General features: G+C 31.3%; 1 protein-coding gene across 20 annotated transcripts; it reads right to left on the bottom strand.

Annotated features, from left to right (window-relative positions):
- Window positions 1–14,394: 14,394 nt before the first annotated feature.
- Window positions 14,395–23,412, bottom strand: LOC117926593 (putative disease resistance RPP13-like protein 1). Of its 20 annotated transcripts, none has more exons than XR_004653184.1 (11): window positions 19,025–23,412; window positions 18,797–18,883; window positions 18,664–18,705; window positions 18,226–18,540; window positions 17,999–18,126; window positions 17,511–17,811; window positions 17,352–17,414; window positions 17,231–17,274; window positions 17,070–17,122; window positions 16,873–16,978; window positions 16,521–16,698 (listed from the first exon to the last, which is right to left on the bottom strand). XR_004653184.1 is itself a non-coding variant. In XM_034845746.1 (2 exons), exon 1 carries the CDS (start codon window positions 23,286–23,288, stop codon window positions 19,056–19,058), a length of 4,233 nt encoding a protein of 1,410 aa, XP_034701637.1. In that variant the 5' UTR covers window positions 23,289–23,412; the 3' UTR covers window positions 18,750–18,945; window positions 19,025–19,055. The 20 variants fall into 20 exon arrangements, 1 of the variants encoding a protein (XP_034701637.1); XR_004653179.1 differs by lacking the exon at window positions 17,231–17,274 and having other exon boundaries at window positions 17,511–17,600; window positions 17,680–17,811; XR_004653178.1 differs by lacking the exon at window positions 17,231–17,274 and having other exon boundaries at window positions 18,797–18,945.
- Window positions 23,413–25,221: the final 1,809 nt, after the last annotated feature.

Below are 25,221 nucleotides of genomic sequence, written 5' to 3'. Positions count from 1 at the left end.
TTATTTTGTCAAATCAATAATTTGAGTGATAAGCCAAAGGTTTGTTCTTTAATGATCCAATCTAAAATAAATTGTTACAATTATAGAAAAAAAAAAAAAAACTAAAGTGTCTATTCGGATGCCATTCATGATTTATGGTTTTCAAATTAGAAAATACTGGTAATTTTTATATAAGATACAAAAAATTCTTGAAAGTTTATATTAAAAAACTATATTTTTATATATACAATATTACGACACTTAGGTTGTGTTTTTTTTTTTTTTTTTTTACTTAAGTCTAAATAGAATTTAAAATTAAGTAGTGTTTAATACTTTTAAGAATTAAGTTGTTTATTTTTAAAATTTTTATTTTTATTAAATATTAAGAAATAAAAAAAATCCAACTTTTTTCCTTTTAACATAAAAAAAATCAAATACTTTGCCTTTTCTATTCAATAGTTTTTTTTAGAAATAAATAATAAATCAACAAAAAGTAAAAAAGAAAAGAAAAATCTAAAATCAGAAAATAAATTACTTTTGGTAAAAATTTTAAAAACAAACACCATTATATCCAATTTTAAAAGTTGTTTTAAAAAATCAAAACATTAAAAAAATTATTACCTTAATATATATATATATATATATATATATATATATTATACAAAATACAAAAAAATATAGATTTACCTTAATAAGTTTTGTATTTTAAAAACAACAAATAATAATAATAATAATAATAACTACAAAAAAAAAGGTGTTTACATCTCGTGGGTAATTGAAGATGCATTATAATGTCACATGGGAGAGGTGGAGGAAACATCAACATCAAAAATAGAAAAAACAACTAGTGAAATTAATGAAGTACAAAAAATAGAAAATAAAGAAAAAAATAAAATAATTAAAATAATAAATGTAATATCTTCAAAAGTAGATAAATAAGTATTTTTTAATGTTATAGGCAAAATAAATTATGAAGAAACACAAAGCAATTATTTACAAAACTTAAAAATTTTAATTCTCACGGAAAATCCAAATAAAACTCAAGAAATCATACTTGCACAATACTCAATGGATGGAATTTTTAATAAATTAAAAAATATTCAAAAGCTTATAACTATTGAAGATCTGAAAGAAGAAATATAAGAAATAAAAAAGCAAATAGATTAATTAAAACAAGAAAATAAACAAATAAAACAAAAAAAATGAACAAATAAGAAATTTAATACAATATAAACAAAAAAAATTTGTTAAAACATTTGATAATCAAGATCTAGGAATAATAATACATGATAAACAAACTCCCATAGAATCATTTATAAATACAATATCAAAAATAGATTTTCAAAGATGTTATACAAATGTAAAAGTTATAATTGAAGATTTTAAAGTAGAAATGACAACATTAATAGACTCAGAAGTTGATATGAATTGTATTCAAGAAGGATTAATCCCTACTTAATATTATGAAAAAACGGGACAAGAACTTTTCACTATAAATAAAGGAAAATTAGACATAGAATACAAACTTCAAAATGTTCATATATGTCAAGATAATTATTGTTTTAGAACTCAATTTGTTTTAGTACAAAACATGACCGAATCTTTAATCTTAGGAACTCCTTTTATTACATTGTTTTACCATTTCAAGTAACTAATGAAGGTGTTAAAACTACAATATTAGGAAACACCATATTTTTCTCTTTTATATATCCATTAGCTAAAAAAGAAATACATCAAGTCTAAAGTGATTCAATAAATAAAAGGATAAATTTAATTAAAAAAAAACAAGTTCATATAAATTTTCTATCAAAAGAAATTCAATATAAGAAAGTAGAAGAACAACTTCTGGAAGATAAAGTTCAATAGAGAATAAAAGAAATTCAAGATCTTTTTCAATAAGAAATTTGTTATGATCTTTCAAATGCTTTTTGGTCTAGAAAGAAACATGAAATAAGTTTACCTTATATTCAAAATTTCAATGAGTCTAAAATTCCCACTAAAACTAGACCTATTCAAATGAATGAAAAACTTTTAAAATACTATAAACAAGAAATTGATTCATTAGTAAAAAAAAAAAAAAAAATAGTTGACTCAACTCTTCTTCAAAAAGAGGAATTTATGAAACAAAGCTTGATAAATTTCTTAGTTGATTTTCAATTTGAATCATTTCTTCATCTAATTTTAAATTATTAAATTTTATGTGATGATTATACGATTATGCAACTAATGAATTTGCATATATGTTTAACTCATATGAAGAACTGACTAAATTATATGTAGAATTATCTAATGCATATGATGCAAGATTGTCTATCCTAAGAGATCTGGAGAAATTAGTTCTACTTAATCCTTTTATAATATTACTCATTGTCATAGAAAATAATCACAATCTTATCCTTAATCAACATGGGACTTACGCTCCTTCTGCCCTTAAACACCACTATCTAGGCTCACCAAGCCGTTCACAGGAAATTCAATTCGAACTAAGTTAGGACTAAATTGGTGATTAAAGAATGTTTCAATTTGTAACACCACTCAATTTTTAAGCAGAACGTGACTTTGATACCATTTACACCCAGGACATACAATAGTTCATGCACATAAAAGATTAATTCCGTTTAAGGATTCCAAACATAAAAACAGAAATATTTAATGTCTAATTCTGTTTAATTTATTACAAAAAATTGAACATAAGAACAAATAAATTGATCTCAAAATAAACTTTAGTATTGAAAATGATACCTTGAGTACAAGAAAGTTTTGACTATAGACTGGCTTGTTGACAACAGAGGGATGATTACAAAGGAATAGATTTTTGGAAGGAGAGAGAGATTACAAAAGCTAAGAGAAAATTTTTAGGGAACACTCTTGAAGGCTTTGATTTTCGCTTTGCTCGCTTTGCCTTGTGATGAGGGTTGCATTTCTATTTATAAAAGAAGTAGTTGGATGCGAGTCTTGATGAAATCCGCGGATTTGAAGTAGAATTGAATAAAAAAATAATTACAGAAGACAACTGACCTCTTTCTTCCATACTTCAGATGAAAAAATTAAATCTTGTCAAGGGATTGTAGGTGAGAAGGCCATGTTTCTTCACGTGCTTTTTGAAAATCAAAGTTGCCAAATGAAAGACAATTTTTACTATTTGATCACTATTTGAATACTATTTGACACTATTGAACGAAAAGAAAGAGATTACAAAAGCTAAGAGAATTTTTTTAGGGAACACTCTTGAAGGCTTTAATCCCCGCTTTGGTCATTTGCCTTGTGATGAAGGTTGCATATCTATTTATAGAGGAAGTGGCTGGATGTGAGTCTTGATGAAATCAACGAATTTAAAGTAGAATTGAATAAAAAAATAATTGTAGAAGACAACTGGCCTCTTTCTTCCATGCTTCAGACGAAGAAATTAAATTTTGTCAGGGAGTTGTAGGTAAGAAGGCCACATTTCTTCATGTGCTCTTTGAAAATCAAAGTTGCCAAATGAAATACAACTTTTACTATTTGATCACTATTTAACACTATTGAACACTATTCACTACTATATGAATATTTTTTTTTTTTGGATAAATACAAATAGACAAATGTACAAATATACAAGTGTACAAAAGATTCTTGAAATCTTTTCTCTAGATTGACCCATAAGTCCACCATACAGGATGAACTCGGGGTTTACATATGAATAATCAGATAAATCTATGTCTTTAGTTTCTTCATTATCTTGATTATTACCAAACCGTTTGAGAGTTTGAATAAATCCTTGTCGATATTGTTCTAAATCTATAGCAGCTGCTAATAAAGCTTGACATTTGCTTTTTAGAGTTAGGAATTCTGATTGAGTTGGCCATTGAGAAGAACTTGCTGAACCTTTTGAATTTGAAGATTCTAGCCTTGAAATTATTTGTAAAATCTTTTGTTGACACACAAACTCATTATTGAATTTATCCCACCATTTGATGTTGAATTCTCTAGAGAGAGATAATGGAAAAGGAGGAGGTTGCTCTTGCTTCTTGATAATATTCAATGTAAAAATCCATGGAATTCTTAATCTAGAACAGAATGTTAGGAGTCTCGGTTGAGTGATAGATTGAGATGAAGTCTTGCTTTTGTAGAAGTTGAATTTTTCTTGAATTTTAGGAGGAAATATGGAGTCTAGTAGACCAAAGAAAGTCCACCATTTTTTAAACCAAGTTGGAAATTAGGCGTTGCAACCTCTTGAAAATTGAAAAAACCATGAATGCTAATAACTTTGTAGATAGAACATGTTATACCGAGCATTCATGTAGTCTATGTAGTTGTAGCTTATGAGATGGAAAGGTTGACTAAAAGCCTTGCAAGTAAAGGGCTTTTGATTCCAATCAGTCAGGTTCATGACTATATGAATTTGACATTTGGAGAATGCAATCCTCTAAGGATTGTTTTTATCCGTATTATGAGTAATTTTGACTAAATTAGTATCAACTAAGATAAACTCATAAAATTGATGAGTTTTCAAATGATCATTTGAATTAAAATTGACTCATTATGGAAAGATGTAAGGAAAGATTTTAGGAACTTCTTCAAAATTGAACTCAAGTTCAATGAAAGCAATTTCTAATGTTTTAGGTTTTTTGACATATTGACTAGTTGAAAAAGAAGAAAGAGAAGGTAGTGTTGAAATAGTGATAGGGCTTGATTGACTTTGAATAGGAATACTTTTAGAAGCTTGAATGAAGCTTTTTGAAGATTGAAGATGAGGAAAATCTGGACTCAGTATGAAGCTTTGGTTTTCTTGGATGATGTAGGAAGTTGAGGCCTAATGGGAATACCCATTAGGATAGAGGAGGATCCTTACCCTGCAAAAACTCCCAAGTAAGGAAGTTAAGAAAGGAATCCAACTCTCCTTTAATAAATTCAATTTCAAAATTAAAATTTAAAAGTAAAGCTTGTCATCTTGAAAAAAATTGTTTTGAAACTAGATTTTTAACATTTTTTTGTAAAATTTCTTTTGCAGCTTTACAATCAATTTTGAAAAGAAATTTTTTGTTTATCAAATCACTTTGAAATTTTGAAATACATGAAACTATTAATAAAACTTTCTTTTTGACAGTTGAATAGTTTATTTGAGTGCCCAATCAGGTCCCAGAATGATATCTAACTATATGCATTTGATTGTTATATTCTTGCTTTAATATGCCTCTATAGCCTAAATTAGATGCATCTGATTCTACGATGAGTAATGCATTGGGATGAAGGAAGTTAATGCATGGTAGATGTTTCACTCTTTGTTTAATTTCTTTGACTAAATTAGTATGATTCTTAGTCCATGCAAGTTCATTTTTCCTAAGTCTTTTGTATGAAGGTTCACAAATGATTCTCAAATCTTTGAAATAATCAGAAACATAATTTAAACATCTTAGAAATCTTTGCAATTATTTTTTGTCTTTTATTTCATCAGGAAACTTCTTAGCAAATTCTATTAACCTTTGAATCGGTTTTGTTTTACCTTGATAAATTTCATGTCCTAAAAATCTTATCTTTGTTTGAAACAACTTCATTTTTGGAGAGGAACATGCCATTTCATTTGCTTTAATTACTTTGAAAACTTTTTTAAATGAACAAAATGTTTTTCTAATAAATCAGAAAATACTAGAACATCATCAATATACACAATAATGAATTGAAAATAAGAGTTAAAAATGTCATTCATAACATTTTGAAATTTAGAAGGGGCATTTTTTAGACCGAAAGACATGACATTCCATTCATAATGACTAAAAGGGACTGTAAAAGCAGTTTTGTATCTATCTTCTTCTTTAATTTGAACTTGCCAAAATCCTTATTTCATATCAAATTTTGAATAAACTACAACACTATGAAGTCTTTTGAGTAAATCTTGCTTATTAGGAATATGGTATCTTATCCATTGTAATACTTTATTTAAAGGTTTATAATTAATGATCAATCTGGGTGCACCTCTTTCTAGTTCAACAACATTTTGAACATAAAAAGCGGCACAACTCCAAGGAGATTTTGAGGGTTTGATTAATTTATTTTTTACTAATGAATCAATTTCTTGTTTACAGTATTCTAAAAGTTTTTCATTCATTTGAATAGGTCTTGTTTTAGTGGGAATTTTAGACTCATCAACATTTTGAATATAAGGTAAACTTATTTCATATTTCTTTCTAGACCAAAAAACATTTGGAAGATCATAACAAGTTTCTTTTTGAAAAAGATCTTGAATTTCTTTTATTCTCTTTTGAACTTTATCTTCTAGAAGTTGTTATTCTACTTTCTCATATTGAATTTCTTTTGATAGAAAATTTATATGAGCTTGTTTTCTTTGAATTAAATTTATCATTTTATTTATTAAATCACTTTGGACTTGATGATTTTCTTTTTTAGTTAATGGATATATAAAAGGGAAAAATATAGTGTTTCCTAGTATTGTAGTTTTAACACTTTCATCAGTTACTTGAAATGGGTAAAACAATGTAATAAAAGGAGTTCCTAAGATTAAAGGCTCGGTCATGTTTTGTACTAACGCAAATTTAGTTCTAAAACAATAATTATCTTAACATATATGAACATTTTGAATTTTGTATTCTATGTCTAATTTTCCTTTATTTGCAGTGAAAAGTTATTGTCTTGTTTTTTTTTTTTTTTCATAATATTGAGTAGGGAATAATCATTCTTGAATACAATTCATATCACCTCTTGAGTCTATTAATGTTGCCATTTATACTTCAAAATCTTCAATTATGACTTTTACATTTGTATACCATATTTGAAAATCTATTTTTGATATTACATTTATAAATGATTTTATGGGAGTTTGTTTATCAGGTATTATTATTCTTGGATCTTGATTGTCAGATGTTTCGACAAAATTTTCTTGTTTGTATTGTATTATATTTCTTATTTGTTCATTTTCTTGTTTTATATGTTCGTTTTCTTGTTTTAATTAATCTATTTGGTTTTTTATTTCTTGTATTTCTTCTTTCAAATCTTCAATAGTTATAAGCTTTTGAATTTTTTTTAATCTATTAAAAATTTCATCCGTTAAGTATTGTGCAGGTTTGATTTCTTAAGTTTTATTTGTATTTTTCATGAGAATTATTTTTTTTAAAAAAAGTTTTGTAAATAATTTCTGTGTTTCCTCATCATTTGTTTTATATATAACATAAAAAAAAAATACTTGCTTATCTACTTTTGAAGATATTATATTTATTGTTTTAATTATATTGTTTTTTTTTATTTTCTATTTTTTGTACTTTATTACTTTCACTTGTTTTTTTCTATCTTTGATGTTGATGTTTCCTCTTCATTAATTTCACTTGTTTTTTCTATTTTTGATGTTGATGTTTCCTCCACCTCTTCCGGGGTACAAGAAAAAAAAATTGATTAAATTTTGTTTCACTTGACTTTTCTCTTGATTTTTCTTGGTTTAAGTTTCTTGATTCCGATAAATTTATGTTTTGTTGATCTAATAATTTTTTATTATGTGGAGAATTTTCTATTGCTTTTCTTGAGGTTAATGTTGCAATTCCTTTAAAAGGTTTCCTAAATTTGAAAAACCAATGGAAAAAATGAATTATTATCCTAACTTGTTGCATATATTTTTTATATTGTTTTCTTAAAGCATTTCTAATTTGAAGAGGAAGTTGTTTAAAATAATTTCTTTGAGCATTATTATAAGGAGAAAAATAATCTAATTTAATCCATTCTAGAACAAAAAGATTTTTTTTAATATATCTTCTTTTGATGATATTTGTGTTTAAATGAGGTTATCAGGATGAAAGAAAATAGAATCTTCTTCAAAAAGAGGAATTTTTAAAACAAAACTTGATAAATTTTTTAGTTGATTTTCAATTTGAATCATTTCTTCATCTAATTTTGAATTATTAAATTTTATGTGATGACTATATGATGATGCAATTAATGAATTTGCATATTTGTTTAACTCATTGAAGAACTGATTAAATTATATGCAGAATTATTTGATGCATATGATGTAAGACTGTCTATCCTAAGAGATCTGAAGGAACTAGCTCTACTTAATCCCTTTATAATATTACTTATTGTCACATAAAATAATCACAATTTTATCCTTAATCAATTCAAATAATTTCCTGAACATGCACCACCATAAACGGATCAACACGGGACTTATGCTCATTTTGTCCTTAAACACCGCTATCTAGGCTCATAAAACCGTTTATAGGAAATTCAATTTGAACTAAGACATGACTAAATTGATTATTAAAGACCGTTTCAATGGTGTCAAATAGTATTCAAATCAAAATATTAAAAAAAGTTATTATCTTAAATTAATATAAGGTAAATCTATATTTTTTGTATTTTGTATAAAATATTATATATATATATATATATATATATATATATATATATATATATATATAAATTTTGTATTTTAAAAACAATAAATAATAATAATAATTAGAAAAAAAAAAGTGTTTGCATCGGGTGGGTAATTGAAGATGCATTATAGTGTCACATGGGGTAGCGTTACATTTTGGTTCTATTGTGCTCAATTATCATGTAGGGTATATATATATTTTATGATACAATATTTTTATAAAATTTAGCAATTGGTTGGTACGTTTGTCAGTGTGAGGTCTCCATTAATAATAATAAAAAATAAATAAATAAGAAAAAATCTTAGGTCAAAAGTCATAGGGTTATATACACGTCTTAAAGGTTTATTTATTTATTTATTATTTATTATTTGTTTTTTAAAATCCAATTAAATAATATTACACTATAAATTTTAGCAAAGCTTTGTGGTCCACCGACATAGACGTTCCAACTCTATCTCAACCTTATAATTGATTTATATTTTAATAATTTTCTTTAGCAAAAAAATCATACCAAAACTTACTATGTTTGTACCATTTCGTAATAATATATAAGAAACTTCTTTTATAATTTTAATTTCTTTTTTTTTATGTGTTAATTAAATTAAGATCATGTTTGAAATATTGGAATATAAAATAACGTTGAGATTTTGATTTATCTCCTCTAGATGGTATTGGGTCTAGTCTTGATATAGGTTACAATATCATATGGTAGAGAATAACAAAATAATATTAGAGATCATTTTGATTTAATGAAAATTAAATTTTTATTCATATTTCTATTTATAGTTTTATGCTTTTTTTTTTTACTAAAAATATCCTCAATCGATATTAAATACAAAAAAATTTAGATAAATTAATACTTGATAATTTGATAACCTTGGTTAAGTAATGTCTTTTGTCGGTTTTGATTTAGAGTCAACGTGTTAAGTTAATAATTTGTTAATTTATAAAATAATATATTGAAGAAAAATCTTTGTAATTTCATATAGGACCTGCTTATTATATAAATTAATAATTTCCTTATATGAACCTAAATCTATATGATCTATCTAAGATGTCTTCATAATGCATGTTGCAATACCACAACTAAGTTCATATGATCTTATATGAAGTGTTTATTGGTGCTTGCCTTTGGAAGAAAGCCATGAGCCAATGATCTTTCATGTAGAACGTGAAATAGAAGGAAGGATGAGGGAATCCTCGATTATCAGCCCAAGGGTTCTCATAATTGAGTTTTGTTGATCACAAAACAATGTCAAGCTTACTAACCATTCAAATCAAGTAATTATTTTAGATTCACTTTTGAAATTTCAAAGAAAGTTCATGGAAACTTGAAAGAAGATTAATACCGTGAATAATTGAGATCCTCAAACACTTAAAGTGACCCAAGACTTATTGTAAGAATGATATTTGTTGGTGGACTTGAGTCGACATCTTTTTCATGCACTTCAAAATTTTAAAATCATCCATCTTTGAACTTAGAAGAGATTAATTATCATCAAAATTTGGATGGTTTCTTGTTTTGGATTAAAACCTTGAGTCAAATTCTTTCTAAACTTATCTTAAAAGGTTTTAAGTTATTGAACATAAGTTGTTGGAGGTTCCAAGTGTCAAATAGGGGTTTTTTAGCACCTTACGATGTAGCCAGTTGAGGTAGGGAGGAACTTGTTGAGTCAGTTGGGCTTGACTAATCGAGATGCACTTTGCACCTTCTCTCTCATCTAGTAACATAGGCTCAATCGGTTTCTTAATTGAACCCCAATGATCACCTATCAATGCATTAAATGTAAAAAGGTTAGTAAATTGGTCAAACCAATTACTCAATCGATTGAGCCCTATTTATGACTTTTGGGGTCCTCGAGCTAGGAAACCATAAATTAAAGAGTTTTAAAGAATTTATGGATAAGAGAACAACTACATTCAAGTGAAAATCTATAAAGCTCTTCTAAAGTGCATTTAATTCTTAGCTTACAAATTATCTTCGTGCACCTCAAGTTTTTCCTAGTTTTCTTGTATTATAAGTTGCTACTAGGATTGAAGTTCATAAATTTACCCTTATCTAATGATTGTTAGAGGATTATTCAAATAGGTTGATCACTTAAAGAGTTGTAAAAGTCCATTGGAACATTGGAATCCAAGTGTAGACATTTAAGGCTTGTGGTTCAAGTCTTGAAGATAGTAAAACTCTCATTTGGTCAGAATCTTGAGGAGAGTTGATGTAGGCAACTTATTGAATCATTACAAAAGAATTTACAATTTTTTTTTCTCTCAATTTCTTATAATTGCTCTTTATTTATTCGTTATCATCTCCATATCTTGCTTACATTTAATTAATTTTAATTTTAACTCCCAATCCCCCTGGGTGATTATTGAAATTGAATTAGCTTTTTTCATAATTGGTATTAGAGCAAGACCTCTTGTTTTTTACTCAACCACCTAAGAGGAAAGAACTAATTCTTCTAATTCATCTTATATGGAAGAGTTCTTTATTAATAGACTTGCATTTTTTGGAGATTGATTACTCCTATTAGAAAACTAGGATGACATGGTTTTTAAAATCCATTGATTATGATCTTTGAGATATTATCCAAAATGGTCCTCATATTCCAGCTAAAATTGAGAATGAAATTGTTATACTTAAACCTAGCTAAGAGTGCAAGGAGTTTGACAAAAAAAAAAGAAAAAGCTCAATTAAATGCTAAAACTATTTATTATCTACATTATGCAATTGATAGAAATGAATATAACCGTGTTTGTTAATGTGAATCCGCTAAGGATATTTAGAGATTGTTAGAAATAACTTATGAAGAGATAAATCAAGTTAAAGAGTCCAAAATCAATATTATTGTGCAAAGTTATGAGGTATTATCTATGAAAAAAATGAACCTATTATTAAGGTGTTTACTAGGTTCACTGACATCATCAATGGACTCCAAGCTTTGAGAAAGGTCAACAAAGAATTGGAAAAAGTTATGAAGATTTTAAGATTTCTTTCTAAGAAATGGGAAATTAAGGTTATGACTATCCAAGATACCTTACAAAACTTCCTTTAGAGGAATTAATTAGATCCTTGATAACACACGAAATCACCATGAAGAGTCATCAAGATGTGAAAAACAAAAGAAAAGCATAGCTCTTAAAGCCTCCATTAATGATGATGAAATAGAAGAAGCTAGTAAAATGATGAGGACCTTGTACTCATCATAAGAAAATTGAAGAACTTCATCAAGTTTGAGTACAATAAAGGAAAATGCAAAAAAGTTTGGCCATATTAAGTGTACCCTCTATTCTGTCCTCTTGGCACGTGCTATCTAGGGTTTGTTCTCATTCATCCTTTGTTCCCTCATTGTACACTTAAGGTCCTTTTTTGAGTTGATGTTGAATCTCTATTGGTGGTTCACTGCGATTCATTTGATCATTATCTTTGGACTTTTTTTAGAGACATCTTAGAAGGTTTTTAGGGATCTTTAGTGTGATGTTCCTATTTTTAGTTTAAGATTTTACTAGTTTTGTTGATTTTAGTGTATTTAAACGTGACTCTAAGATTTAATGTGGAAAACCTATGAAGAAATAAAAAATAAAAAAAAATCTGCATACCTAAAAGTGATAAAAAAAACATCTACTATGAGGAAAATTAAATATATACAAGGACCAAGTCCAAGCCTTCAATTCTTTCCCAGATCACTTGTCTTGTGCCTTTGAACCTCAACTACCCACTTTTTTCTTCCAAAAGCATACTTGAATTCCATACCAAGCTTGATTTCAACTTCCTCTTGAATTCACACAAGAATAAATTTGGGTTTTACTCCAAAAATAACAAATATGAGAGTAGAGATGAAACTTACATAGAATCAATCCATTGAAAGAAGTTTTCTCACAAAAGATTATTTTCAACTTAAAACCCATAAAATTGTCTTTTAAACCAAACACCCCCAAAATAGGTAAAAAAACTTATTGTGACATCCCACATCGTATAGGAGGGACAGTTTCTGACGCTATATAAGTATGGACTTCTCGTAACCCTATAAACACGTTTTAAAGTCGTGAGGGCCCCTTTGGGTCTAAAACGGACAATATCTACACGATTGGGAGTGGATCGTTACAAATGGTATCAGAGCCGATCTTCGACCTTAGTGTGGGGTTTGTTTGTCCCCATAAGGGTGTATGTTTGTTTGGCCTTATAATTCCGTAGGACACAACAAAGACGTTATGTCTGCACGGGGAGGTGTTTGTGATATCCCACATTAGATAGGGGGGAAAGTTTCTGGCACCATATAAGTATGGACTTCTCATAACCCTATAGACGTATTTTAGAGTCATGAGGGCTCCTTTGGGTTCAAAACGGACAATATCTATACGGTTGGGAGCGAGTAGTTACAAAGAACCTTAAGAAGACCCTCTAACTCTCATAGCCATGAAATCATCTGCTTAAAAAAAGGGCATAAATGCTCAGTTTTTATCTCCATCCAACAAATTAAGATTTTGCAAATGTGTTCGAATCTTGATCAATAAATTTTTTTTGTTAAATTCTAGGTATAATAGGAACCATTACCCTTTTGTGTGCTTGATCAGTAATTAATCCAAATATTTGAAATATAAAATTTGACACTCATAAACTTCAATTCCAATTTTCAACAAAAGAAATAAGTTTAAAACTAGGTTGATCAATGCTTGATATCATCCATCACCTATAAAACACTTACCATTTTCTCTAGCAATCTTCAATCATGATTAACTTGGAATTGACAATAATTCGAGGAATGATTTGAATCAATGGAGCTAGGAGAACACAATTGGAATTTTGACCTGGAATTGTCAAAACGCAAAGATGTTTACACCTTCATTAGGACTTTGGACAATGAGAATTAAGGCCCTATGATCACTAATAGAACCAAAGGCATGAAAATCAAAACTATGCTAATGAAAAGCATAATTAAGAAGATTGTCAACATAGGACCATAACCAAGTCCTAAATGGGATCCATGACAGTGATCTCTACGATCAACCTACAATAATAGAAGATTTACATATGACATTTGTAAATGCACATTTTTTTCTAGAAATTGGCTACGGTTGTGTTCACATATTGGTCAAAGAATATTTTTAATTAAAGTATGGATGATTAAAATGAAAGCTTCCTAGGTTCAACCTTCATCTTGCTCCTCTTCATATACCTGTTCCAAAAATAAATCTTAAATCCAACAAACAGGGTATGTTCCTTCTCCATCAAAATACGAGAAAATGACATTTAGTTCTTGAAGATTCAAGAGCTGAGGTTCTTTAGTCCCTTGAATAGAGTATTAAGATCTAAAGGGATTTTTGGATGGCAAAAGAGATAAGTCTGCATTTCCAATGGCTAACCATATATAGTATGTCATTGTTGTTGTGTGGATTCAAAATCATAAAAAGGTAAATCAAAAGAATATTTGAGATAATCTAATAATATAATGATTATTTCACCGATTCCTTAATCATTAGAAAAAATAAAAGTACAAACTTGAAGCAACCTGATAATACAAAAGAAGACCAGATTTTTTGATACATGAAGAGAGTCATATAATGAGCTCAAAATCATCATTTCTATATACAAAATCAAGAGCTCAATAATAAAATAGCAGTCTAACTACTTCAACATAATGACAACTTCAAAATGATAAACAAAAGCTCCACGAACTCTCAAAGTCGGATCAGTTTACCATATTCTTCTTGGGAGTCTCATAGTTTAAACTTTCATAAATTTAAGAGTTTATTTTTCAAACAAAGGGTCTTGCTGAGATAAACCATGAGAGCTAATAGACTTAGTCGTTGAAAAGAAATCCAAATTCCACGAGCAAGAAGAAGAACAAGATTGTGAATTCCACAGTTATCTCAGTCCGGAAAGGGATCCATGATTCCATGAGTGATCTAAATCGTCACGTCCACAATAGCAGAAAATGTACTGAATTTTTTTATTGTAGTCAAGACCTAAATAACACCAAATCAAGGACAAAATGATGTCAAAATTGGTAAAGAAACAAGCTAATGAGTCCATATTAAAGTTGTTACATTTTTATCGGCTTGCCTTTTATAAGTGGTTCTTGTCCATGGTGGGGAAGAAATGTGTCTTCAAGGCCTTTTGTTACAGGAACTCCTAGTAAGTGCAGACTTCCAAATCAGAACAGAGCATCTTCAGTATTGGTAATATTGCATAAAAAGCCATGGAAGTACAACACCTACCTTCTATATATCTTGAAAAACCATCACAATAGCAAAACAGAAAAATCTTCATCAACTCATCCCCATCTGGAACAACAATCACAATAGCAATTAAACATACAAAGTAATTATTTTAGGAAAAATAGAGTTGTATGGCTTTCAGAGGGGATCTCACTGGTTTCTTTTGTGTTGTCTTATTTTGCTTCTCTTTTGTCGGCTTCTAATTTGGGATTATGCTATGCTAGGTGAAGCCTAAATCTAAAAATATTTGGATTAAACTATTGCTATTTACCTGATTTTCATCATCATGATCATGATTCCAATAGAAGTTTTCAAATTTGATGAAGTCTAAATCTAAAAAATATTTGGATTAAACTCTCACTATTTACCTGATTTTCTTCATGATGATCATGATTCCAATAGAAGTTTTCAAATTTCTTCCCGTCTAAGAAATAGCTGGTACAAATTTATGGTATATATGTCACAAGAAAGAACCCAAGCAATAAAAATGCCTCACTAACCAAAGGTTGTCTAAAAAGCAGCTCCCCATGCCTGCATATGAGGAAAAGCCAGCAGGTAAAATCCTATGCATCTCTAGTGGCAAACCATATATAGTATGTGCCAGTGTTGTTGTGTACCTGAAAGAGATCTCTTTGAAACTAGTAATCAGAAGTTGTTTTAGAAAAACCTGCATGACTTAACAAAGAAATGGCTATAAGTGTATATATATATATATATATATATATATATATATATATATATGCAAAGAATGCTAAACAAGTAAACGAATCTATAGGGCTGCTTGGTGCACCTGCTTTGGAACACTGGAAAGAGAGTTGCATCCAGAAAGAATCGAAGCAATATAAGAGAAATAGTTAAAGGGAAAAAAGCCCACTCAAGATTCACAAAATAAGTCTTAGAAATATGACAAATGGCAGTATAAACCTTGTTAATTGAATAAGTATTCTTAGAACAATAGCTACCACAAGCCAATCTTCCCTGCTCTTCTTCCATCTTTGTTCCGGACTCATAGTTTCAGAATAAATCTCAAATAAAACAAAGTAGAGCAAGTTCTGCACCCATCTCATGCCTGAAAGAGATTCATGCCTCCTAGTACCAATAATCAGCAGTGGTTCTCAATGCATTTGCTCATGGAAAACAAAGCAGAGAGAGCTACATCAGCATATGCAAAGAATTCTAGTCAAGCTCATGTTTCACTTTTAACAATAAATCTAACTCATATCAAATATTATTTGAAGAAAAGAACAAACCTGATTGTAAATTGGTGTGCAATCCTTGTCATTAGAAAGCCAAACCTCTCTTACAACTTGTGGGACATGAGCCATGCACAGTTCTTGATACTAAGATAGGAGAGGGGAGGTGGACGGCCAGTGCTTATACCTGAGATTCTTGCAATTATAGATCTCACTGACTTCCTCTGTCTCTACAAGAGAAATAGACTGATAAATCCAGGAATCACCTAGTCCATTTTGGAAGTAAAATCGAAACAAATCTTAGAAAACCTTGGTTGGCTTCTCAAATTGTTCAGAACGTCGGCCACCTGGGGTTAATCTTCCATTGCTCATCTCTGTATGCTTGTTCCAACTTCCAAACATCTAGCTCAAGAATTTTTATTTATTTTTAAATCAAACAAACAGAGCACTTTGCTTGTAAGTTATCGAGCATATGACATTTGTAGGTGTCATTGAACCAATAGACTTAGTCATTGAAAGGACTATAGGCATGGCAATCCAAATTCCACCAGCAAGAAGCACAAGAAGATTGTGAATTCCACAATTATCTCAATCGGGAATGGATCCATGAGTGATCTAAATCATCATGTCCACAACACTAGAACATGTACTGAATTTCTTGTTGTAATCAAGGCCTAAATAACACCAAAGCAAGAACAATAGTGATGTCAAAATTGGTAAAGAAACAAGCTAATGACTACATATCAAAGTTGTTTTATTTTTATCAGCTTGCCTTTTGTTAGTGGTTCTCATGTTTGGCGGAGAATAAGCAATGTCTCCAAGGCCTATTGTTACAGGAACTAATAAGTGCAGACTTCCAAATCAAAACAGAGCATCCTCAGTACTAGTAATATAGCATAGTGTTTCACAAGCACTGAAACAACAAAATCTTCATCAACTCCACTTTCCATCTGGAAGAACCATAATAGTGATTGGGTTATTATTTTAAGCATATAAAGGATTAAGAAAAAAGATCATCCAATACCCACCTTGAGCATACAAAGTCATATTAAGAATTTGGGATTATGATATGCTAGATGAAGCCTAAATCTAAAAAATATTTGGATAAAACTGTTGCTCTTTACCTGATTTTCTTCATCATATCAAGATCATGTTCTCATAAGGAGTTTTCAAATTTCTTCCTGTCTAAGAAAAAGGTGAAAAAACATATATGTGAAGCATCCCCCATGCCTGCATATGAGAAATAGCCAGCCGGTAAACTGAGAAATTGGATGCAAAAGCTAGTAAGGATGCAAAAGTAGGAGTCCTTGTTGTTGTGTACCTGAAAGAGGCATCTCTTTAAGAGCTAGTAATCAGAAGTTGTTTTAGAAAAACCTGCATGAATTAACAAAGAAATGGCCATTGACAAATAAACTCAAGGTCCATAAGCATATCAAAAGAATGCTAAACAAGAAAACAAATCTTTAGGGCTGCTTGGGACACCTGCTTAAGAACACTGGAAAGAGTGTTGCAACCAAAGAAGAAACCTGAAACAATTAAAATGATTAACAGAGCATACTTTAAGAATAAATCTAAAGTCATAGAAACAGAGAATGTTCTGCACCTCACTTATGATGAAGAAGGTAGTGTACGTGACTTTGTTGTTAGTTACATACCCAAAAGAGAGCTACATCAGCATATGCAAAGAATTCTAGTCAATAATCTTTCACTATTAACAATAAATCTAACTCATGTCAAACATCATTTGGAGAAAAAGAAGAACCTGATTGTAAATTGGTCTGCAATCATTGTCATTAGAAAGCCAGGCCTCTCTTACAACTTGTGGGAGATCTCATTGGTTTCCTCTGTGTCTCTGTAAGAAAAACAGACTGATAAATCCAGAAATCACCTAGTCCAGTTTGGAAGTAAAATCAAAACAAAACTTAGAAAACCTTTATTTGGTTGGCTTCTCAAATTGCGCACAATGTTGGCCACCTTGGGTTAAGATTTTGTTTAATCAAACATCTAGCTCAAGATTTTTTTTTTTTTTTTTTTAATCAAACGAACAGAGCGCCTTGTGAACCCTAATATCCAATAACAATACAAGCATATGACATCTGTCAGTGCCAGAAATGGCTATTAGAATTCTTAAATTTGGCAAGAAAATCACGACTCAAACTCTGACGTGAATTTTCAGGAATTAGTCTATTGAAATGAGCTCAAGAGTGAAAGGATATTCCAATTAAGGAAAGGTGAGTCAAGAAATCAGACCTTTTGAGATGTTGAACATCTATACATTGTAATTTTGATCCATCTTGGAAGAATATATGTAAAGAAGTGGCCCCAATCAGAAGCAACAAGTAGTACCATAATGAGAGTGAAGCAGAAGCCACTCTAACCTGAAGGACATCAATAATCATTAATAATAAATCAAACTGGCATTTCAGCACATCATTATGTTTTCAAGAAAACTATTTTGGGCATTGATGCAGTGGCACCTTCATTAGAATAGGACCTGCCCGTTTGTAAATTGTCATTGATGTTCCAGAAAAGGGCACATCTGTCAAGTAGTTGAAGCTTAGGGAAGTTGGAGATTCGTAATTCTTCAAGAGAGCTTAAAGCAAGCGCTCTGCAGGCAAATTTTTCAAGAAAAGCGAGTCCTCCCAGGGCATGAGTTTATTGCATTTCCGTCAAGTTGACATAGGTTGGAGGGAAAACCCTCTCTTTGAAACAACAATTCTTGACAACCTTTTAAACTCTGTTTCTGCAAAGATGAATGGGTATGCTTCAGCACCATGATAGCAAGACTCTTTCTGCTACACAAAAATTAAGACATTGAAATCATTTGCTATTTTAAATCTTGCAATATGTAGATAAGTGGAACACTGGAAAAAGAATAGAAGCAAGAAAAAATGAAAGCAATTAAAATTACTTACTAATAAGCAGCTAACTCGAATACCTCCCAGGTTTCCCCATGCCTGCATAAGAGAAATAGGTGGAGAAAATGAGAGAAGCCCACCTGAAAGATAAGCAGAACAGTTTTGGTCGTATGCTTGAAATGTAATCTACCTGGGATCAATCTTCCCCTGTTCCAGGTCTCCAATTTCAGAGAATCTTCAGATGAACAAGGCAGTGGTTCACTTGGTTTTGGGAATACTGCCAAATCAGAAGTGTCAATCCTCCTCTCTACTCTTCATATATTTACTTCAGGCTTGAAGCTTTCGGAAATATATAAACAAATAAAATTCTTAAATAAAATAAACTGAGATTATTTCACATTTTCTAAAGAACAAGTACCTGACTGTACATTATTGTAGCACCAACTTGGTTACATTAGTACACCATTGATCTCTACTTGTGGAATGTGAGCTATATAACACCATTCTCGGCCTTTCTCAAATTGGCACCGTTGTTCTAGCAATGGGCAGTTGTCGACCCTAAGACAACAGAGGGAGTCTGGCAGTCTCTCTGTTGTCAAGTACTGGAGCTTAGGGCAGTTCCAGATAGTTAATGTTTCAAGAGAGGTGAGGTGTTGAAGACCCGCTTGTGTCAAGGATTGGAGCTGGGGGAAGTCGTCGACATCTAAAAGTTTGAGAGATGCAAGGCTTTGAAGACCCAATTCTGTCAAGGATTGGAGCCCTGGGCAGCCCCAGATTTCTAGTTCTATGAGGGAGGTAAGGTGCTGAAGACCAGAGAGGAACTGGAACCCAGGGTACATGCGGATGTGTAATCTTTGAAGAGAGGTAAGGTGCTGAAGACCAGAGAGGAACTGGAACTCAGGGCACTTGCGGATGTTTAATTCCACAAGGGAAGGAAAATGTTGAAACCACTCTTCTGCAAAAAATTGGAGCTCAGGGCAGGCGCCGATGTATAATGTTGTGAGAGAGGTAAGCCGTTGAAGGCCCTTGCTGTCCAAAGACTTGAGTTTTGGAAACTTTCTAATTTGAAGAGAGGTAAGACCGGAGGGCAGTAGGCAGTCCTTGGGAAATGACTCCACGTCTTCGCATCCACCAACGATTTCGAGATGTGTAAGAGAGGCCATTCTTTGCAAACCCCAGTCCACTTCGGGTGTGAGTTTATTGCAATTCCGAATTTTAAGTTTACAGAGGTTGGAGGGCAAACCACGGAACAATAACTCTGGGCAATCTTCTAACTCTAATTTGCGCAAGGATGACGGTGTGTGCGCCAGCAACTTGAGCTTCAAGCATTCACTGATCTTATAACAGGCTGAGTCAAGAGCGGGTAATTCAATATACACAAGATTAGGACACCCTTCGATTTTCAAATAATTAAGAGATGCGGGATCCCCCTCTGAAATCGAAATTGTGAGGAATTCAAGCCCTTCAAGATTTACGATTCGGAGATCAATCAAACTCGGGAAGACGGCTAATGAGAATGATAATGAGAGAGACTCACAGGTACAATAAGAGATCCATAATTTTTGAAGGAATGGGTGGTGGCATCTCAGCAGCTCAGGTAGGAGAAACTCTACTTTGTTACAATCCGAGATTGATAGTGATTGCAATGTAGAGGATAAATCACATTTCTCCAAGGATCTGGAAAAGCAACATCTCAAGAATTTTAAATCACACAAATTAGTTTGCAGGATTCTGTTCTCCACTAGAGACTCTACAGCATCACATTCTGTAATTGTGAGCTTGTGATGTGGCCCAAATGGTAGTTGCTTCAACTGAGATACGTCTGAAATTTCAATATCTGAAGTTTGAAGAGCAGTGAATCCCGAAGCTGGCCTTTTCAACTGCAATTTACCGAAATTCCGCATCCTCAATATTCTGACGGCAGGAACTTTTAGCGAAGCCACAAGCAGCTGTGGGCATTCAATAATTTCAAGTTTCTTCAAGCATCGAAGTTGTTTTGGTAATTTGCCAGTGAGTTTAGGACAATGGATTATATAAAGCTCCTGGAGACGAGGGAATTCTCCACGTCTGCATCCACAACGTAACCATTTCTCCCACTCGCACATATACTCAAATCTTAGAGTTTGTAGAGATCGGAAGTAGGGTTTAATTGTATTGGAGGAGGAAGCACCCCTATAAAACTCACTGCCCACCTTCTCAATTCCTGTCATTCTTGAGATACGTAAATGTTGAAGAGAGGTTAGCAACCCAAGTGGAGGCAATGATGAGCAATTTTCACAATCCCAAAGCTCTAGCTGCAAAAGATTGGAGAATGAACGATCTCCTAACCAATGTGGAAGTATCACGCCAGGATAGTTTCTGATTTTGAATTGTTTTAAATTTGGATGAGGTTGTAAGTTGTTGAGTATATGATCGATTACGCCACTTTGTACAACACCATCAGCAATTTTGTAACTCCAATTCAAGGCTAGTTTATCAAGGTGTTTCTTATCCTTCATATTCGCCTGCAATGCATCCTTAGCACATGCCACATTCTCCATGTTAGAGATGTCAAGTGTTCCCCTGATATCTGAAAGCTCTCCCAATTCACAAATTCTTAATCCACTTTTTTGCCCCATAATAAATTTGGTCAATTGTTGTAAACTTTTTAATTGACCAATGTGACTTGGCATTTCACTCAAGTTACATGCACTAGGGAGATTAAGATGACGCAAATTAATCAATTTCCCGATTCTTGATGGCAATTCTTTGAGTTTAAAACAACCCAATAATATCATCGTTTGTAAATTGTACAAATAACAAACAGAATCAGGCAGTTTTTCAATCATTGTATAAGAGAGATCCAAATAACGCAAATATATTAATTTGCCTATTGAATCAGGTAAATCTCTAATTTTGTAACACTGTAATGACAACACTCGTAAGTATCTCATTTTCGGTAATATATCATGCAAAACTCTTTTACTTAATGCATAGAAATAGAGTTGCATTGTATCCAACTCTCCGAATGTTCGAAGACACTTCACTTCTGTAAGGCTTTCAAACTTCTTAAATACAATCGATTGAGCACTTCTGACATGAAACAAATGATGAGCCTTCTCAGTAATTTTTTGCACTTTATCATCTTCCAACCGAACACAAAATTCTCCGGATATATATTGAGCCAAGTCATGTATGAGATCATGCATGACAAAGCATGATTCTTTGGTAGCAGATCTGTGGAAAAATGACTTAGAGAGAAGTTCATGAAAATAAAGGTCACCTACCTCTTCCATTCTTTCATTGCTTTGTGAATGTCGTAGAAATCCTTCTGCCATCCATAGTAAAATCAGCTTCTCTTTATCGAATTCATGGTCCTTGGGAAAAATGGAACAATAAGCAAAACAACGCTTGAGATGCAAAGGGAGATCATGGTAACTCAGTATCAACGATGGAAGAATTTCAGGATTTTGCAAGCCCCATATTTCACTTTCCAAAATTTTTTCCCATTCCGTTTTGTCAACTTTAGAATGCAAAAGACTCCCCAGTGCTTTTACCGCTAAAGGTAATCCTTGGCACTTGGCCACAATCTTTCTGCCTATTGATGCTAGCTGAGGAAATGCCGTGGAGTCTCCATTTTCAAATGCAAGTTTTGTAAATAAGGACCAACAACCATCAGCGGATAACTCTCCCAGAGAATAATGAGGATGAACTGCCTGCATGACTGCTGCAACTTTTGTACTGCGAGTAGTCACAACAACCTTGCTTCCTTTCCCAGCAGCTAGGAGCGGAATTCGTAGCCGATGCCATTCGCTACAACCTTTCTCCCAAACATCGTCGAGAACGAGTAGAAATTTCTTGTCACCAAGACTCCCTTTCAGTTTAAGCTGAAGCAAATCTAGGTTGTCTCTTTGCATATCAGAAGGGGTTGCACATCCGATTCCCTCAAGAATTAATTTGGTTACCCTGACAAGAAGAAACTCCTCCGAAACACAAACCCATGCTTTCAAGTCAAAGCTCTCCTTCACTCTGGAGTCGTTGTACAGAAGCTGAGCCAGTGTGGTCTTGCCTGCGCCGCCCATGCCGACTATGGAGATCACATCTATCTTGTTGGTGCTTACATTATCAGACAACAACCTTGTCATCATCTCCTCTTTGATTTCATTCCTGCCGAACACACAAGATTCATCGACCAGAGAAGTCGAGGGTGATCTTGGTGGCAGTTTCTCACCATCGCCTGGTTTCAGCCCAAGTTTATCTATTGCTTTTTCAAGAACTTCCAGTTTGCCAATCATCTCATTTACCCTGGACTCTATGCTGCTTCGATAATTAGCAAGTGGGGCCTTCATCCACGTAGAGATGTTGTTCCATACCTGAGCTGAGCCAGTCTGGGAGTGATCATCAGCTTCCATCTTGCATCGCAGAGCTTCAGTAGCAATCTCGTCCAGTAGGTCTTCCGCATCATACAGAGTACCCTTAACATGCAGGAGCCACTCTTTGACTGCTGGGTCCGTGAATTGCTTAACCTCAGCATGGTTGAGCACTGCATCCACAATCAGCAATTTGATCTTCAACTTGCTGAGGAGTGAATCACTGAGCTTCTGTCCCCTGATGAAGTCGAGGCCTTCGGAAGAAGTCAACCTGTCGAAAAGAAATTGGAGTGAAGCAGAGAGAAAAGCTCCTCCAACTAACTCTAGGGCCATGTCTGTTTCTCGATCTGCAGAGGAAGTGAAAGAATTGAGGGGAAATGGAAAGACGAACAGGAATTTGTTAGGAAGAATAGGAATGGAGTTGCTGCTTTCTTTGCTTCAACAATGACTCAATGCCATCAATGATGGAGTGGAAAGCAATGAAGAAAGCAAAATAAGAGTCAAAAAGATAAACAAGATGGGACACAGAAGCACGTGGCCTGTCATTTAAACTTTTTATTTCTAAATAATAAATTTGTTGTAAACAAATTAAAATTAAAATTGGAACATGTATTTGTTTCTTATACTTTTAAACTTTGAAATAAATTATAATCACCATTTCAAGTAAAATGTTCAAATTGAAATTTATTATGATGACGGTTGATATTATATTATTTAATATTTAAAATTAATTTTAATTATTAATTTTTAATAATAAGTAATGATTTGAAATTGATGATTCCTAATGGAATGATTTATTATATTTGTGACATTATTAATAATTATTTTTATATTAAGTAAATATGTGATAGAATGGGATGCTTGAAAAAATAAGCAATGATTATAAAGATTTGGTTTTATTATTTTCAATATATAAAATTTTTGAGAATTATTTTTTTATCTTATTTAATTAAAATAATTTAAAATGGATTGGAGAGTTATATATAAAAGTATAATTTGAGATAAATTATTTCCTTTAAATACTTTATAAATAATTTAAATTAATTAAAATAACATAAATAAACCAATAGTCATATTAATCAATAAATAATATTTAAATATAAATATATTAAATATATTATCTAATAATATTTTAATATATTAATAATATTTTATTAGCGGTGTTGTGTGCATAATTAAAATTTATTACAACAATTTAAGAGATTTAGAATATGAATATTTTAATGTTTAAAAGTTAATTTTAATTGTTAGATTGTGTTGAGTTTGGATTTTTTTTTTTTTTTTAGCTTTTATTTTTGTTTTCAATTTTTAATTTTTAATTTTTTTGAAAATAAGTTTGATTAAGAAAAGTAAAATATTTTTTAAAAATATTAAATTTGTAAAGTCAAAATTATTTAAAAAGTATAAAATTTGATAAAAGTGTAGATTGTTTTAAGCTTTCATTAATGTAAAAAAAATTGTGAAAAAAAAATAAAAGTAAAATTTTATGTGAGAAAATGAGATGTTCAAAATGAGGGTAACAGTAGAGGAATGAAGGTGTCAGTTAAGGGGGTGGAAAGTAGGCAACAGGGTATGGTTTATTTTGTTTTCTTATATCTTAATATTATATCATTATTATTTTATTTTTAATTAAAATATCTTAATAAATTATTTTTATTATATTTATAATTAATAAAATAAATTATTTAAACATAAAAAATATATTTATTTAAAATAATTCAATCTAATAAATAGATAAAATGTTCATAAGGTACATAATATTTGGTTTCAAATATATATATCAAATAATATTTTTTTATATTAAAGTCTTTTATACTTATTTAATTTTTTTTTCTTCTTTTTTTTTAAGAAAAATTTTGTTAGGAAGAATAGGAAAGGAGTGACTGCTTTCTTGGCTTCAATGGTGACTCAATGCCATTAATAATTGAGTGGAAAGCAAAGAAGAAAGCAAAATAAGAGTCAAAAAGAGAAATAAGATTGGGCAGAGAAGCACATGGCCTTGGGCAGAGAAGCACATGGCTTGTCCCTTGAAGGCTAGACATTACATTGGATTCCTTGAAAAAAAGATTCACAACAAGCCATCAAACTAAAAAAAGAAACCTAGTGAGGAGAGTTGTGTTTACCAAGCCAGAAACTGTAAATAAAGGCAACAACCTTACTTAGAAACATCTCATTTTACTAAGGATCAAATAGAGCATGTATACAAACTTAATCAATCTCAAGTCTCCTTAAATTAATCCCTTTTTTGGTCCTTAGCCAAGAAAGA

The sequence above is a fragment of the Vitis riparia genome, chromosome 12 (assembly GCF_004353265.1).
Source record: "Vitis riparia cultivar Riparia Gloire de Montpellier isolate 1030 chromosome 12, EGFV_Vit.rip_1.0, whole genome shotgun sequence".
NCBI lineage: Eukaryota > Viridiplantae > Streptophyta > Magnoliopsida > Vitales > Vitaceae > Vitis > Vitis riparia.
Note: the sequence above shows the minus strand (reverse complement) of the source record. Positions and strands in the feature narration are given on the sequence as shown.

Excerpts from the sequence above, each read along its gene's own strand:
- LOC117926593 (XM_034845746.1), bottom strand. The coding sequence starts at position 23,288 with ATGGCCCTAGAGTTAGTTGGAGGAGCTTTTCTCTCTGCTTCACTCCAA.